The sequence below is a fragment of the Macaca fascicularis genome, chromosome 6 (genome assembly GCF_037993035.2).
Source record: "Macaca fascicularis isolate 582-1 chromosome 6, T2T-MFA8v1.1".
In the NCBI taxonomy this organism is placed as follows: Eukaryota; Metazoa; Chordata; class Mammalia; order Primates; family Cercopithecidae; genus Macaca; species Macaca fascicularis.
Window position 1 is genome coordinate 102,921,506 of NC_088380.1, and position 15,169 is coordinate 102,936,674.

The 15,169-nt window shown below is 46.9% G+C and overlaps 1 protein-coding gene across 9 annotated transcripts in view; it reads left to right on the forward strand.

Annotated features, from left to right (window-relative positions):
• Nucleotides 1-15,169, forward strand: part of LOC135971373 (SH3 domain and tetratricopeptide repeat-containing protein 1-like) — a 52,210-nt gene that overhangs the window by 25,877 nt on the left and 11,164 nt on the right. For 4 of the 9 annotated variants that reach the window (XM_065546562.2, XM_065546559.2, XM_065546560.2 and 1 more), the window contains exon 1: nucleotides 12,514-14,841. The exons of 3 other annotated variants lie outside the window; for them this stretch is intronic. In XM_065546562.2, coding sequence (XP_065402634.1) covers nucleotides 14,658-14,841 — 184 coding nt within the window. In that variant the 5' untranslated portion in view covers nucleotides 12,514-14,657. Of the gene's footprint in view, nucleotides 1-272; nucleotides 321-455; nucleotides 574-12,513; nucleotides 14,842-15,169 lie in introns of those variants that run through there. 2 more of the 9 variants (XM_065546563.2, XM_073993961.1) reach the window with 2 other exon arrangements.

Sequence of the window (15,169 nt, forward strand, 5' to 3'; positions counted from 1 at the left end):
AACATGTCTTAGTAACTGACTTAGTTCAGTAATCATTTACTGAGTGTCTTCTAGGCCAGACATTTTTGTTAATACAAGTTTAACATGTCTCAGTAACTGACTCAGTTCAGTAATCATTTACTGAGTGTCTTCTAGGCCAGACATTTTTGTTAATACAAGTTTAACATGTCTTAGTAACTGACTTAGTTCAGTAATCATTTACTGAGTGTCTTCTAGGCCAGACATTGGGGACAGAAAGGTAATAATATATGATCCCTGCCTCATGCACAGGAAGTCTAGTGTGATGGACAGACATGTGCCAATGGCTGCCATGGAATATGGTGAGTATTAAGATAAAGGGGCACCCTGTGTGCCCTTGGAGCACAGAGCAGGGCTTGTGTTATGGGAACATGGGCTGCATGTGAAAACACAATTTAAATTAATTTTCTTTTTTCTTTTTTTTTTTTTTGAGACAGAGTCTTGCTTTGTCATCCAGGCTGGAGTACAGTGGTGTGATCTTGGCTCACTGCAACGTGCTCCCCCCAGGTTCAAGCGATTCTCGTGCTTCAGCCCCCCGAGTAGCTGGGATAACAGGTGTGCACCACCATGCCTGGTTAATTTTTGCATTTTTAGTAGAGATGGAGTTTCACCATGCTAGCCGTGCTGGTCTTGAACTCCTGACATCAGGTGATCCTCCCATCTCGGCCTTCCAAAGTTCTGGGATTATAGGCATGTATGTGTTCATCCTTTTAAATATCTGCGGGTAGCACTTAACTTTAAATGGGTACTAATTAAACTATTGAATGACTTTAGTATGGGTTGAATGACTTTGCTCGGTTCTCATTTTTAATTTCCTTCATTAGAGGAAAAAAAAAAATGCAGGTTGAATATCCCTCATCCAAACTGCTTGGAATCAGAAGTGTCTCAGATTTTTTTGCATTTTTGGATTTTTGAATATTTGTATTGCACTTGCTGGTTGAGCATCCTGAATTCAAAAATCCAGCATCTGAGCTGCTCCAATCAACATTTCTTTGAGCGTCACGTCGGCACTCAAAAAGTTGTGGATTTCGGAGTTTCTGGTTAGGGAGACTCATCCTATATGGGTGCTGGATTGTCACAGGATTTCTGGACCAGAGGTTAAGTGACTAGGCTTTGGTTTCCGCTTTGTTCCTAAGCAGGCTGTTTTCTTCCATAATCTCAGCTTTAGATCCCCTGGTTGTCAAAGAAGGGGATGGGCCATTGATGTTTACGGCCTCTGTTAGTTCTGACTTGGAGACACCTGGCTTCAGTTCACCTTCCTTAGGAGTGGACAAAGAATATGGGAATTTTGAAATTGTTAGTCAACATCTACAGGGTCATTGCAGCCTGGTTTTAGGTAAAGGCAATCTTTAGTGAGCCCAGGGAGAAGCACTGGTTTAGCTGTCAGCTGAGAGGGGTAAGCGGTCCTATTAAATTTTCTCTGTGTTAGTGAAAGCATTGTTAAGGGTCACAGCATTAGTGGAGCTCGCTGGAAAGAGGAGGGGAACTCACTGTTACAGGTTATATTGAATGTCTTTTCAGTCACTAAATGCTTTTTATGATATGTTTTTCAGGATTTCAGTGTTGTATGATTTCTCTGTATTAAGCACAGGAAATTAAACATCAGCAAAAAAGAATGCTCTTTCTTTATTTTTTTTTTCTTAGAGATGGAGTTTCGCTCTTGTCCCTCAGGCTGGAGTGCAGTGGCGTGATCTCAGCTCACTGCAACCTCGGCCTCCTGAGTTCAAGCGATTTTCCTGCCTCAGCCTCCCGAGTAGCTGGGATTACAGGTGCCCGCCAGCATGCCCGGCTAATTTTTGTATTTTTAGTACAGACGGGGCTTCGCCATATTGGCCAGGCTGTTCTTGATCTTCTGACCTCAGGTGATCCTCTTGCCTCGGCTTCCCAAATTGCTGGGATTACAGGCATGAGCCACCACGCCTGGCCTTGAATGTTCTTTCTATGGGAATCTACAAAAGCCAGCTTTTGAGCCTAGTAGCAGAAAACCTCTTCTTCATTGTTTAGCTGTGCTGTGAGCTTGGAGGAGGGCTTCAAGCCCAGCTGAAAAAGCTGTAGTATTTTATGTCAGTGGCTGTCTTGGAGAACTTAATGAGCACTGGGCTGGAGTGATACTGTCAGAGTTCCTGAGCTGTTTGAGGCTCTCAAAGCCTAGATACTGGGGTTGCCCAAATACATCAGCTGGACTCACTATTTCTCTCGGGAGTCGGGGGGTGGAAAATGCTGTTGTCTTAACTCTGCTCTTAATTTTACAGTGCTGTTATTAATGGTAAGAATGATTTCATACGTTTGTATTTTGCTTCGTAATTCACAGAGAATTTAAAAATCCATTATCTGATTTTATTCCCTCAGCAGTTCTGTGAAAAAGGCAGAGCAGTTTTCATATCTTCTGTTTTCCCGTGATTCTCTTGTGGCTCACAGAAGCTAAGAGCCTTCACCAAGGTCATAGGGTGAATGAGTTGCAGAGCTGGGAGTAGAGGCTCAGGCTTCTAGTGACCCTGTTTCTTCCTTGATAGCTCGCTCTGGTGGCGCTATGCTCAGGTAACTGCGCATGCTCGGTTTGGTCTTTCGTAAATCCCTGCCCCATTTTGGGGGAGGTTCTTGGGATGCTTCTATTCATTTTAGAGCATTTAAGTATCTTGTCCTCTCTCCCTCCTCCCAGATGCATGGGCATTTCTGCAGGCCCCCAGGCTGGCCCTTGTGAGTGGGAGTGTCTCCTGCCTGCACGTTGCTTGCATGCCCCCTTCTGAAGGTGCTCTTCCCCGCATGGAGCCCCCTCGTGCCTGCCTTCACACTGCAGGCTGTTCGGTAAATGTTACTGACTCAGCATCGTTGTTTTCTAGAAATGAGACGGGGTATGGAGGCCAAGTTCTTTTCTGTTTGAAGGCTGCCATGGTATCATCTTGCCTTCCCCGTGTGTGCTCCTTGAGGGTGTCGCTGTGCTGCCGTCATCTGTGTTCCCTAGGGTGCCTCCCTTGGAGTCCCAGCCGTAGCAGACATGCAGTCAGTGCTCATGGCCTAAATAAGAGGAAGGCCAACGGAGCCATTAAATCTGGAAAATGACAAGTGAGGGAAAGGAATTTTTATTGAAGGCTTGTGAAAAAGAATCTTTTTAGAAAAGTTGACCTGTTTCTTAGCTGGAGCTGAATTTCAGCTCAGAAAAGCAGCTGTGTGCCCAGAGGGCTTTGGGATTTCAGTTTGGACAGATGAATTTAATTTGTTGTTGAATTATCCTTTTGTAGTTTTATTAGACCTTTCTCCCAAATGGAATCGATTTTTCTATAAAAGTCTCACTTCCTTTTTGAGAAGTGTAACACTAATTGTATGGGATGGTCTCCCAAAAGATTACCTGCCAGGAACCAAACACACTGCCTCAGACTCAGGCCCCTGGTTTCTGCCTGTGCAGCTGCAGGGGAGAGACGCACGCTCGAACTGAAATCAAGACGCATGTCTGCATCTTCTCTTTCTTTACTGCTGTTTCGGCTCTGAGCTGGCCTGCCTTCAACATCTAGGAGCTTGGTGGGTGTAGACACATTACGGTATGGAGGAGGGATATGGTGTTGCAACAGCCAGGAGACTCACTGAAGTCTCTGTTCTCTTCCTGCTCACTGCTCTGACTTTGTACAAGTCGCATTTGTAGGGCTGTGCACAGTGGTTTACACCTGTAATCCCAGCACTTTGGGAGGCCGACCTGGGAGGATCTCTTGAGCCCAGAGTTCGGAACCAGTCTGGGCAACATGGTGAAACCCCATCCCTACAAAAAATAAAAATTAAAAAATTAGCCAGGTGTGGTGGCTCATGCCTGTAATCCCAGCTACTGGAGAGGCTGAGGTGCGAGAATCACTTGAGCCCGGGAAGTCGAGGCTGCAGTGAAACATCATTACGCCACTGCACTCCAGTCTGGTCAGAGCAAGACCCTGTCTCAAAAAAAAAAAAAGAAAAACAAACAAACAGAAACCCATTAGTAATAGTGGCAGTAGTTAACTTTTGAAAGTTTGGAGAAAAGTTCCTAAATAACCTGTGACCATGGACAACTTACTTAGCCTTTCTATGACTCAGTTTCCTCATCTATGAAAAATGAGAGAATATGGTACTGATCTTACCGGATTTCAATGAGAACTAAACGAGATCAAACTCAGAGCCTGGCACCTCGTGAGTGCACACTCAATGTTATTATTTCAACATTTTAGAGGAAAAAGAATGCTAATGGGTCATTATGGCTAAACATAGTCTATCACTGGTGTTACTCATGGTATTGGAAGGAACTTGAATTCCATATAGATAGTGTGATGGAGAAAGTATTTTGGGCATTGGCAGCATTTATTCAAAGAACAAAGGACGTGTCTGTCCTGTGTGGAGAGCTGTTTCCGCTTGTTTCTTTAAATGCTATGGGAAAAGCAGTCGGCCCTGTGCTCTCTGCCGGACAGCTTCAGTCTCCATGTATTGATTTGGCCAATTGTCGCTCGCTGTCATCATGGCAGCAGCAGTTGAAGGGACAGCTTGTCTTGATTTGCATTTTTGTGTGTTCGTGCTATTTATAGACAATTAAGACATGGAAGCCTGTTTATGGCAAGCTGGCAAATTCAGCAAAACATGGAAAAACCTGTTAGCACAGTTTGCACGTGTGCGGGCACAGAGCAGCCAAATAAACACACACGTTTTCCTGTACTTTAAAAATCCTCTGGGGAAAAAAAAAAAAAAAAGACATTAAACCATTGCCCAGATGGCTTACAGAGCTAGAGCTTTCTCCTTGAAGTACATGAGTATGGCTGTCAGATATCTGAAACCCAAAGCCATCTTAAAACATCACCATAATTTTGATGCTACCCCTACCCACCGTTTTTTTCCATTTGTAAGGTAAAAGGATCCAGGAAGGAAAGTATCAGCTTACAAAGGCTTTTGTTACAATTAATCGTTCACGTTCTTTCTTTTGGTATCTTATTCTCTGTTTACATTTTATTTTTATTTTTACTTTTTTTGAGACAGAGTCTTGCTCTGTCACCCAGGCTGGAGTGCAGTGGCACGACCTCGGCTCACTCCAACCTCTGCCTCCCAGGTTCAAGTGATTCTTGTGCCTCATCTTCCTGAGTAACTGGGATTACAGGTGTGTGCCACCACGTCCAGCTAATTTTTATGTTTTTAGTAGAGACAGAGTTTCGCCGTATTGGTCAGGCTGATCTTGAACTCCTGAACTCAGATGATCTGCCTGCCTCAGTCTCCCAAAGAGCTGAGATTACAGGTGTGAGCCACCGTGCCCGGCCGCTGTTTCCATTTTGTAACGCTAGCATCACCCCAGTGTAGGGTGGCTAGGGGTATTCTTCTTTCCTGTTTCCTGGTGTATTTTCCTCTACAGCATTGATCACTCTTTAACATACTTTTTGGTTGTCTGTCTCTACCTACAAAAATATGTATGTTCCTTGTTATATCACCAGTGCCTGGCACGTAGTTAGTCAGTCAATATTTGTTGAATGAATGAATGAATGAATGAATGGGCTAAAAGAACCTTCTTCTTCTTTCTTCTGGCACTTCACACCAAATGCTTTTGGAAAATGCTATGTGAACAGGGATCATAAGCAGGAGAGGTTACACACATTGCTGTGGGATCGCCCATCATCCTCAGATACTTGTCTGGAAGGAGGTGGAGTACTTGAGTAGAAATGATACAAGATAACTTCTTCAGGAAATCAGCCAAGTGTCACAGCTTTTCACATAGGCGTGTGATATTTGCGTATGTGTGTATGAAGAGCTGTCGTGGCCTAGAATCACGGGCCTTTAGATCCCTTGTACAGATAGAAAAGTAAAGGCCGAGGCCCAGGAATGCTGCAGGCCACCGAGGTAGAGTCCCTGTCTGCCCTTCTCAGTGCCCGGTCACTTCTCACTGCACTCCCCTCTTTACTGCTAAAGCCACTTTCCCTGACTCTGAATGTGTAACCACGAGGGAGAAAAATGTACTCCAGGCTCACAGTTTGTGGAGAAAAAGCCCAGCAGCTGAAAATCATGTTGACGAAGTTTGTACCTAGAAAAAGTGGCCATTTCTATAGTGTCTTTAAATTTCCCTGTTTCTCATACATTTTATAAACAAGACAGTAGAAGGAGATTTGGGGACAGCAACTTTAGAACAAGGGGGAAAAAAATCAAACCTAGAACATTCCAGTTTCTGTTTTCTTCTCAGTTTAGGGCTGAGGCACTTTAGCTTCCTGTCTAAGGGACCACTCAAATCTGATTAGAAGCCATTGTGGGCTGGTAATTATCCGTAATTTTAGGAAGACAGATGCAGCACCAACTCTGTTCTCTAATAGCAGGCTTATTAATTTTATATTTGCATGGCAGGAGAAGCAGATGGCAAGGTGGGATAAGCGTCCAGATGCTTGGTCATTGATAGCTTTTTACTTCCACGTATCACATGGGGATTTGGGACCCAGGAGGCCTGCTGAGAACTGATGATTATCTGTCCCTTAACCAGCTAGGTTCTTTTTAATCCTGAGCTCAGAAAGATTGCTCCTACTGCAGCCAGGGAAGACAGGTGGTTGACTGGTTAGAAATCATGGCAGGTTATTTTCTCCAGTTGGCAAGCAGAGCTATCAAAAAGTTGTCTTCTCTATTGTATTTCAAATCTGGGTGTTTAAAAAATTGTGTAAGCAAATTAAGCATTTATTTAATGGTAGTTGTGTGTGTTCTTGATGCGAATGAGAGGTGCATTCCCTTGTAAAATCCCTGGGACACTGTAGGAGGACGTGAGCCTTAGAACCGAAGTTGGTTTTCTAGATAATCATGTAGACATGATGATGCTGAGCACCAGACAAAGATGTTGATTGAAGTGATTTAAAAAAATTTTCTGAGTTCAGAGTTTACACCAATATTTAGAAAATCAGCAAAGGAACTTGGAGGAATGTTCTCAGGCATCCAGTTCAGCCCCCTACCCACATTGTCATAAACTCCGAGTGTGTGTACAGGGAGGCGCATTCCTTTCTGGTCTCATCACAGATCCTTCCCTGGCTCTGCACCTGCCTGTCATGTACGTCCGTGTGAAGAGACCACCAAACAGGCTTTGTGTGAGCAATAAAGCTTTTTAATCACCTGGGTGCAGGCGGGCTGAGTCCTAAAAGAGAGTCAGTGGAGGGAGATAAGGGTGGGGCCATTTTATAGGATTTGGGTAGGTAAAGGAAAATTACAGTCAAAGGGGGGTTGTTCTCTGGTGGGCAGGAGTGGGGGTCACAAGGTGCTCAGTGTGGGAGCTTTTTGAGCCAGGATGAGCCAGGAAAAGGAATTTCACAAGATAATATCATCACTTAAGGCAAGAACCGGCCATTTTCACTTCTTTTGTGGTGGAATGTCATCAGTTAAGGCCGGACAGGGCATTTGCACTTCTTTTGTGATTCTTCAGTTACTTCAGGCCATCTGGGCATATATGTGCAAGTCACAGGGGATGCGATGGCTTGGCTTGGGCTCAGAAGCCTGACATTGCCCTCTTCCCTACCTTCCCTACCTTTTCCCTCCTGTGCGGTTCTCTCACAAAGTGAATGGCCTCAGCCACAGCTTCTCTGCAGCTGCATCAGACTGTGGCAACTGGAGTGGTGGCTGCTGCAGGGCCTGCTGTCCCCACGGAGCCCAGTCTTGCTTGCCACTACAACCTGGTCACCATTTTGCCCTGAAAGTATGTAATTCTACAGAATGTGAGCCCACATGCTGGGGATGGAGGCGTCTTTATCACGGTGTGCTCTGCATATTTTAATCTTGGGTGGAAAGTATGGAAAAGTATGTGATACCTGTGGTTTGATGTCAGAAGGACGTTGTGAACTTGATGTGGACTGAGGATGTTAAGGTGCAACAGGCACCCCGGCTTCATTAAATGAGACTTCCCCGTCTCCCTGCCAGGCACACACAGGTGTATGGCCATGCCTTATGTGTTATCCTTATCTAGAGTGTGCCTTGTTGTCATGCTTAAAATTACATGATGATATTCTGCCTCATAGAGTAGGTCCCAAACCGCATTCAACACAGAAATGTACTCTTGCTATTGTACATAGAAAGTGCTTTCATATACCAAGTGGGAGAGCAGTCCTAAAATCTGGGCTGGAATCGCAGAAGGAAGGCATTGGAAAGCAACAGATTCCCTAATCCGAAGCTGATTTTTGATGAACCTAGAAACAGGACCAAGAGAAGTGAATTTGCCTAAGGCCCTGACAGTGTCTCACGGTAGCATCTGAACCTAGCAGTTTCTTGACCTATTTCTTTAAATGATTAGTCATGCTTCCTCTGATTCCTATATAAACATTCATTTATATAATGTTCATTCTTCATTCATTCTTTTATATTCATTTATATAATGTTCCTCATTCATTCTTTTGTTTCAGTGAATTATTGCAGTGCTACCACGAAACAGTATTTGAGTCAAAATGTGGCAGTGTTGATCCCTTTCCAAGGATTTTAGTTGCACAGTTTTTCAAAGCTGTGCTAGCAGTTTCTTGTTGGTTGCAAGGTGTCCTTTCAGAAGCCAATTGTGTGGTGTATTTATGTTGATTGTTGGAGGTAGTTTGGTTAGAACCTACTTCGAGTGGCTGGCGTGGGCCTGGGGGACAGTGACAGCTGCCTGCTTCATGGGCAGAGATGAAGTAATTGCTTCCTGGGAAGTACCATCCTCCTGGCCACACTCTCCAGCCCATTTCGTTTGTGTTGGTTTCCTTGGCATCTGCACGTTTCTGGCTTCATGTGAGTCTCATTTATTTTAGCGTATGACTTCAGGCTGTGGGGAAGAATGGCCATTTTAGCAAAGAGATGCACACAAAGGAACAACTGGCTAAATGTGAGTGAAGACATTCTTAGGGGGGGTTTCATTTCTTTTATTCTGTGACAGGCAGTCTGGCAAGCCGTCTGGACACGTGGCCTGCGCTGTCACAGTTCCTCCTTGCAGGATTGCAGATGTTTGGAGATTGTAGTGATAACTGTTATTGAGAATGTCATTCTCGCAGGCTCTAGTAAGTCAGGATTTATTCAGTGTTAATTTGTTAAAGACAACTGTATTTCTAGCCAAATCCATGTTAGACGTTTCTCCTGGCATTGTTGCTGGGGGTATTCCCGTGGCTTAGTCTTAGGGAAGCACACGCCTTTGAATACTGCTGAAGCTGTGAGTACCCAAAGCGCACCGGAGTACTTTTGCCATATGAGGTGTTAGTCACTGATACACATCTCAGTCAGACCTGATGGATTCTTGACCCCTTCCTTTTTTAATTTTTTAATTTTTAATTTTTATTTTTGTTTTTTAAGAGCACAACCCCTCAGGTGGCCACCATGAATCTCTGGTGTTTTCAGTTGGCTGCAGCCTATTTGCCATCTCTGGTTCAAACATATTCAAAGCCTGATGATGCTTCCCTCTGTTGTTCTTCTGCTGTGTGACCTCCGCACCCGCAGGGTTCAAGACTGTCAGAGCTGGGAGCCACCTTCACAACTACCAGGGTTTCCAGAACCTCCTTCTTCTAGCCCTGGGGATGGAAGAGATGTCATCAGAGGTGAAGGCTTATTAGGTTTCCATGCCATTGATAACGAATGAGGAGGTTTTCTTTTATATAAGGGGAGCGTCTTATAACGTGCTTTAGTAGGGTAAAGAAGCTTTTGAGGTTTGCTTTCTCTGGAAAGATAATTTGTGATCCTGCCCTTGCTTTCAACAAAAATATAGTTTGCATACCAGTGCATTTTGTATTACTGAGCACTGGCTGACAAATGGTTCTTAACTCGTCATTCACTCAGCCACTGTTTCTTGAATGGCATATGTGTGCCAGCTGTAGTAGGAACTTGCTAGGCTCTAGGACTAACCCTTATGAAACGGGGGTCCTGGGGGAAGCAAATGCATATAAATATAAACGTTTGAGGGGATATCAGAGGGGGTGCCTATAGGTGCAAAACTTCGTTCATTCTTTGCCCCATCTAGGAGGTTTTGTGTCTTAGCAGCATGTTCCATAGCAACACATCCCTCTATCAAAATATTCATCTTATTATTTTGAAATTCTCTGCTTAGGTATGTGTTTTTCCGACTAAGTTTAGAACTGGTTAAGGACAGCCTATGGGGTATGTATTATATATATCTAAACACACACATATATTTATATATATACACATTACCAGTATAAATTTACAATATATTTATATATATACACACATATATATTTCTCCCTTTCTGTATATACACACACACACCACACACATATATGTACACACACACATATATGAAATTCTACTGCCAAGCACAGAAAGTCAAAACTAGGCAAGGATTCTTTTAGTGTTCATGAAAAAATAGATGTGCTTAGTTGAGAGCATCCTTCAGTTGCCAGGGGAAAGACAGGATGGATTCACAAATGGAGATAGTGTTTTGTTTTTGTTTTGGTTTTTGTTTTTTCTTTGTTTAACTCTTGAATTCAAAATAATCCAGACTTATGGAAAAGTTGCAAAAATAGTACAGAGAATTCCCATATACTCTTCCCTCAGATTCCCCAAACATTTCACCCCATTTGTACTTTCTCTTTCTCTCTCTGTGGATATAATTTTTTTTTTTTCTGAAATGTTTGAGAGTGGAAGGTAGAATGCAGGGTAGGGTGAAAGGTGGAAGGAGAGAGGTAGGTTGGGAGGCTTTTTTTTTTTTTTTTTAAACCTTCTGAGATGGAGTTTCGCTCTTGTCACCCAGGCTGGAGTGCAATGGCACGATCTCGGCTCACTGTAACCTCTGCCTTCTGTGTTCAAGTGATTCTCCTGCTTCAGCCTCCCGAATAGCTGGGATTACAGGCACCCACCACCATGCTTGGCTAATTTTTTGTATTTTTAGTAGAGGGGTTTCACCATGTTGGCCAGGCTGGTCTTGAACTCCTGACCTCTGATGATCCACCTGCCTTGGCCTACCAAAGTACTGGGATTACAAGCATGAGCCACTGTGCCTGGCGATTGGGAGGCTTTTGCAGTAACCCAGAGCGCTGTGATGAGGGCTGGACCTGGTTGGAAATGATGAGAAAGGTGAGAAGTGGTTAGGTCTGGCATATAGTTTGAAAGGAGAGTTTAAATGGGTTAGATGACAAGAGAGAGACGTGGCTCTGAAGGCATAGTAGCCCTTGCCCTGCTGGGCCGGATGAGACAGGCAGCCTAGGGCTACTACCGCACCCTGCGGGCGGCTCAGGACCTGGGCCAGCGGAGGAACCAGGCAGTGGTGCTGGCCAACTTCGGGACCCTGTGCCTGCACGCGGGTGCCAGCAGGCTGGCCCAGCACCACCTCCTGGAGGCCGTGCGGCTGTTCTCAAGGCTGCCCTGCAGGGAGTGTGGCCGGGACTTCACCCACGTGCTCCTGCAGCTGGGCCACCTCTGCACCCACCAGGGTCCGGCCCAGCAGGGCAAGGGCTACTATGAGTGGGCCCTTCCAGTCGCTGTGGAGATGGGCCATGTGGAGAGTGAGTGCCCCGGTTCCTCCTGTTCACCTTCCGGGGCCACTCGCATCAGGGCACACCTGGGGTTTGTGATTCAGAAACAAGTGGTGGTTTTTCCACCATCGAAAGTGCTGAGTCATGGCCAGCAGCAGATGTTGGCAAGCGCCCTGGAGACAGGCGGTTCCCATGCAAGGCCAGGCCCTCTGCCCTACTGGGGCAGCCAGCTCTTCCCAGTTTGCCCAGGGACCATGCTGCCTTGAGCACGGAAAGTCCTGCGTGCTGGGAATCCCTAGCCATAACCCTGGGATCAAGACAGGCTCTGCTGAGCTGGGACTTGGGGCCCCTCCATGAGCCAGGCCCTGAACGCCGGTTCTTGTGCCCGTCTTATCTGCTTGGTGTGTTGGCAGGCTGCGCACCTGTCATCCCACTTCACAAAGGACACGGGGCGGGTGATTGCCCGAAGCCGCAGAGCAGTTCATGCAAAAGCAGCTCGTTGTGCAGTGTGTGCCAGCCCCACGCATAAATAGGGCTTGTGGGGTCCTCGGGTGGCAGGGACTGAGCATGGGAATGTGAGTTTTAGGCCAGAGAAGCCACAAAAGGGTGAGTGGCGTGATGGCGGGGCAGCACTTGGCCCCGGGTTAGGGAAGCCTCTTAGTCTGGGACCAGAGGGTTGAGAGGATTTAATCAAGTAATAGGTGGTGGTGGAGGGGCTGGTGGTGTAGCCTGTGTGAAGGACCAGGGATAAGCTAGTGGGGGTGAGTGGTGGTGAGTGAGTGGGGGTGAGTGAGCGGGGATGAGTGAGTGGGGGTGAGTGAGTGGAGGTGTGATGGGGGTGAGTGGGAGTGTGAGCGGGGATGAGTGGGGTGTGAGCAGGGGTGAGCGAGTGGGGGTGAGTGAGCGGGGACGAAGGGGGTGTGAGGGGCAGTGAGTGAGTGGGGGTGATTGAGTGGGGGTGAGTGAGCGGGGATGAGTGAGTGGTGGTGAGTGAGCGGAGGTGTGATGGTCAGTGAGCGGGGATGAGTGGGGGTGAGTGAGCAGAGGTGTGATGGGAGTGAGTGATCAGGAGTGTGAGCCGGGATGAGTGGGGTGCGGTGGTGAGTGAGTGGGGATGAGTGAGCGGGAGTGTGAGTGGAGATGAGTGAGTGGGGGTGAGTGAGCGGAGGTGTGATGGGGTGAGTGAGTGGGAGTGTGAGCGGGGATGACTGAGTGGGGGTGAGTGAGCGGAGGTGTGATTGGGGTGAGTGAGCGGAAGTGTGAGCGGGGATAAGTGGGGTGTGAGCGGGGGTGAGTGAGCAGGGCTTATGCAGGGAGGTGCAGAGTTAGGAGTGCGTGGGTTGGGTGCTGGATGGTGAGAAGCTCTTCTGGAGAGCTAAGCAGGGCCTGGGGCCTCAGGCTGTGGCTTGGCCTTTTCCCCAAGAGCACTGGGGAGCCATGGAGTGCTATCCAACAGTCACTGCAGACTGAGCAGTGAATGGACAGTAGGTGGGCAGGGCTGTCCGAAATCTAGGCCGCAGAGGATAGATGAGGAAGTTGAGTCCAGGGAAATGGCCGAGACAAGGGATACTGTTGTGGGTCCCCTCTGCCTTGCAGTGCTTTGTCATGGCATAGTGAGAGCACTCAGAGCTGCCTCCTGTGGCCTGGACCAGAGCCCCAGGGGCTGTGGCCAAATCTGCCCATTTCCCAGCACAGGCCTGGCACCCACTCCTGGCCCTAGGAGGGATGAGATTTTGGGAAGGACCATGTGAAGGGGCCCCGGTCCCACATATCTGCCCAAGGAGGGGTGGGGGGTTCAGACCCAGGCTTCTTCCCCAGGGGCATTCTCTGACTGGAAGGAGACCCTCCAGGAATCCAGCGCCCCAACCCCCACTGCAGCCTCCCGTGGCTCCTGGCACAATAGCCTGTGGCACCTCCTCCTACGAGGCCGTCCCCAGGGTGCTGGGGGATTCAGACTTGGAAATGCAGGCCAGGGAACGGGGATCATGCCTCCCTATCTCCCCACCCTGCCCTGAATGGTCAAGGAGACCGAGGGCGGCGCTGATACCCCACATGCTTACTTGGGGTCATTTTTGAGTCACTTTTGGTAGTTTGTGTCATTTTAGGAGTTTGGCTGTTGTGTCTAGATGGTCTGATTTGTTGGTGTAGAGTTGTTCGTAGTGTTTTCATGGAATCCTTTTATTTCTGTCAGGTTGGCAATAATGTTTCCTCTTTCATTTCTCATTTTAGAAACTTGGGTTTTTAATTTTTTATTTATTTCTTTTTATTAGAGATGGGGTCTCATCATGTTCCCCCAGGCTAGTCTTGAATGCTGGCCTCAGCGATCCTTCCACCTCGGCCTCACAAAGCGCTGGGATGACAGGCGTGAGCCATGGTGCTCAGTCTCTGATTTCCGTCATTTGTGTCCCTATTTCTTTTCTTGGTCAGTCTGGTGAAAGATTTGTCAATTTTGTTATTATTTTCAAAAAACCCACTTTTGGTTCTGTTGATTATCTCTGTTTTTCCATTCTCTGTATTTTTACTTCCCATTTCCACTCTCATATTTATTATTTTCTTCCTTTTATTTGCTTTGGGTTTAGTTCATTCTTTTTCTAGTTTCTCAAGGTGGAAGGTTAGGTTTTTGAGATTTTTCTTCTGTCTTTGAATGTAGACATTTACAGTTATAAATTTCCCTTTCAGCACTGCCTTAGCTGCATGTTGGAATTTTTGATACACTGTGCTATTTTTTTTTTTTTTTAAAGACAGAGTTTTGCTCTATTGCCCAGGGTGGGGTGCAGTGGTGTAATCTTGGCTCACTGCAACTTCTACCCAGGTTCAAGCCATTCTCATGCCTCAGCCTCCCGAGTAGCTGGGATTACAGACATGCACCACCCTACCCGGCTAATTTTTATATTTTACTTTTTTATAGAGACGGGATTTCACCATGTTTCCCAGGCTGTTCTCAAACTCCTGTACTCAAGCGATCCTCCCGCCTCGGCCTCCCACAGTGCTGGGATGACAGGCGTGAGCCACCGCGCTGGCCCGGGCTGTGCATTTGTTTGCATTCTTCTCAAATTAGTTTTCAGTTTCCCTGATGGTCTCTTTGACTCACTGGTTGTTTAGGAGTGTGTAATTTCCACATATTTTTGAATTTCTCACATTTCCTTCACTGTTGATTTCCAGTTTCGTGCCAGTACAGCTGAAGAACACCTCTGCTTTGGTCTCAGACCTTCTCCATTCCCTGAGGCTCATTTTGTGGCCTGGCACATGGTCTGTCATGGGGAATGTCCCATGGGTGCTCGAGAGGACTGTGTATTCAGCTGTTGTTGGGTGGTGTGTGTAACAGCTGTCCATTTGGCGTACCTGGTTTCCTGTGTTAATCTCCGGAATGTTTCTGGCACTAGAAAATCAGAAGCTTTCCACCGTTCCCAGCGCCCTGGCTTTGGGAGAGGTCAGTGAGCCTGTGGCTTGGGAGCCTGGTTGCATGAGAGAAGCATGTGTGGGAACGCCAGGGCCCAGCTTTGAACCCCGTTCCCCCAACATGATGCCGTATGTGGCAGACATGACGCTTGGCTTTGCTCTCTCAGGGTTCCATCTGCGACAGGGGCTACTTGTGCCCCTGGCCTCATCAGCTCAGGCTGAAGGCGGCCCTGGTCCTGGCCAGAGAGGCTTTGTGAAGCAGAAATAGATGGCCTGGTGCAGGGGCCGAGCCTGGCCAGGACCTCAGCCCTGGGAGTTGTAAAGAAGGCCGGCCTCTACCATGAGCATCTGCACCAAAG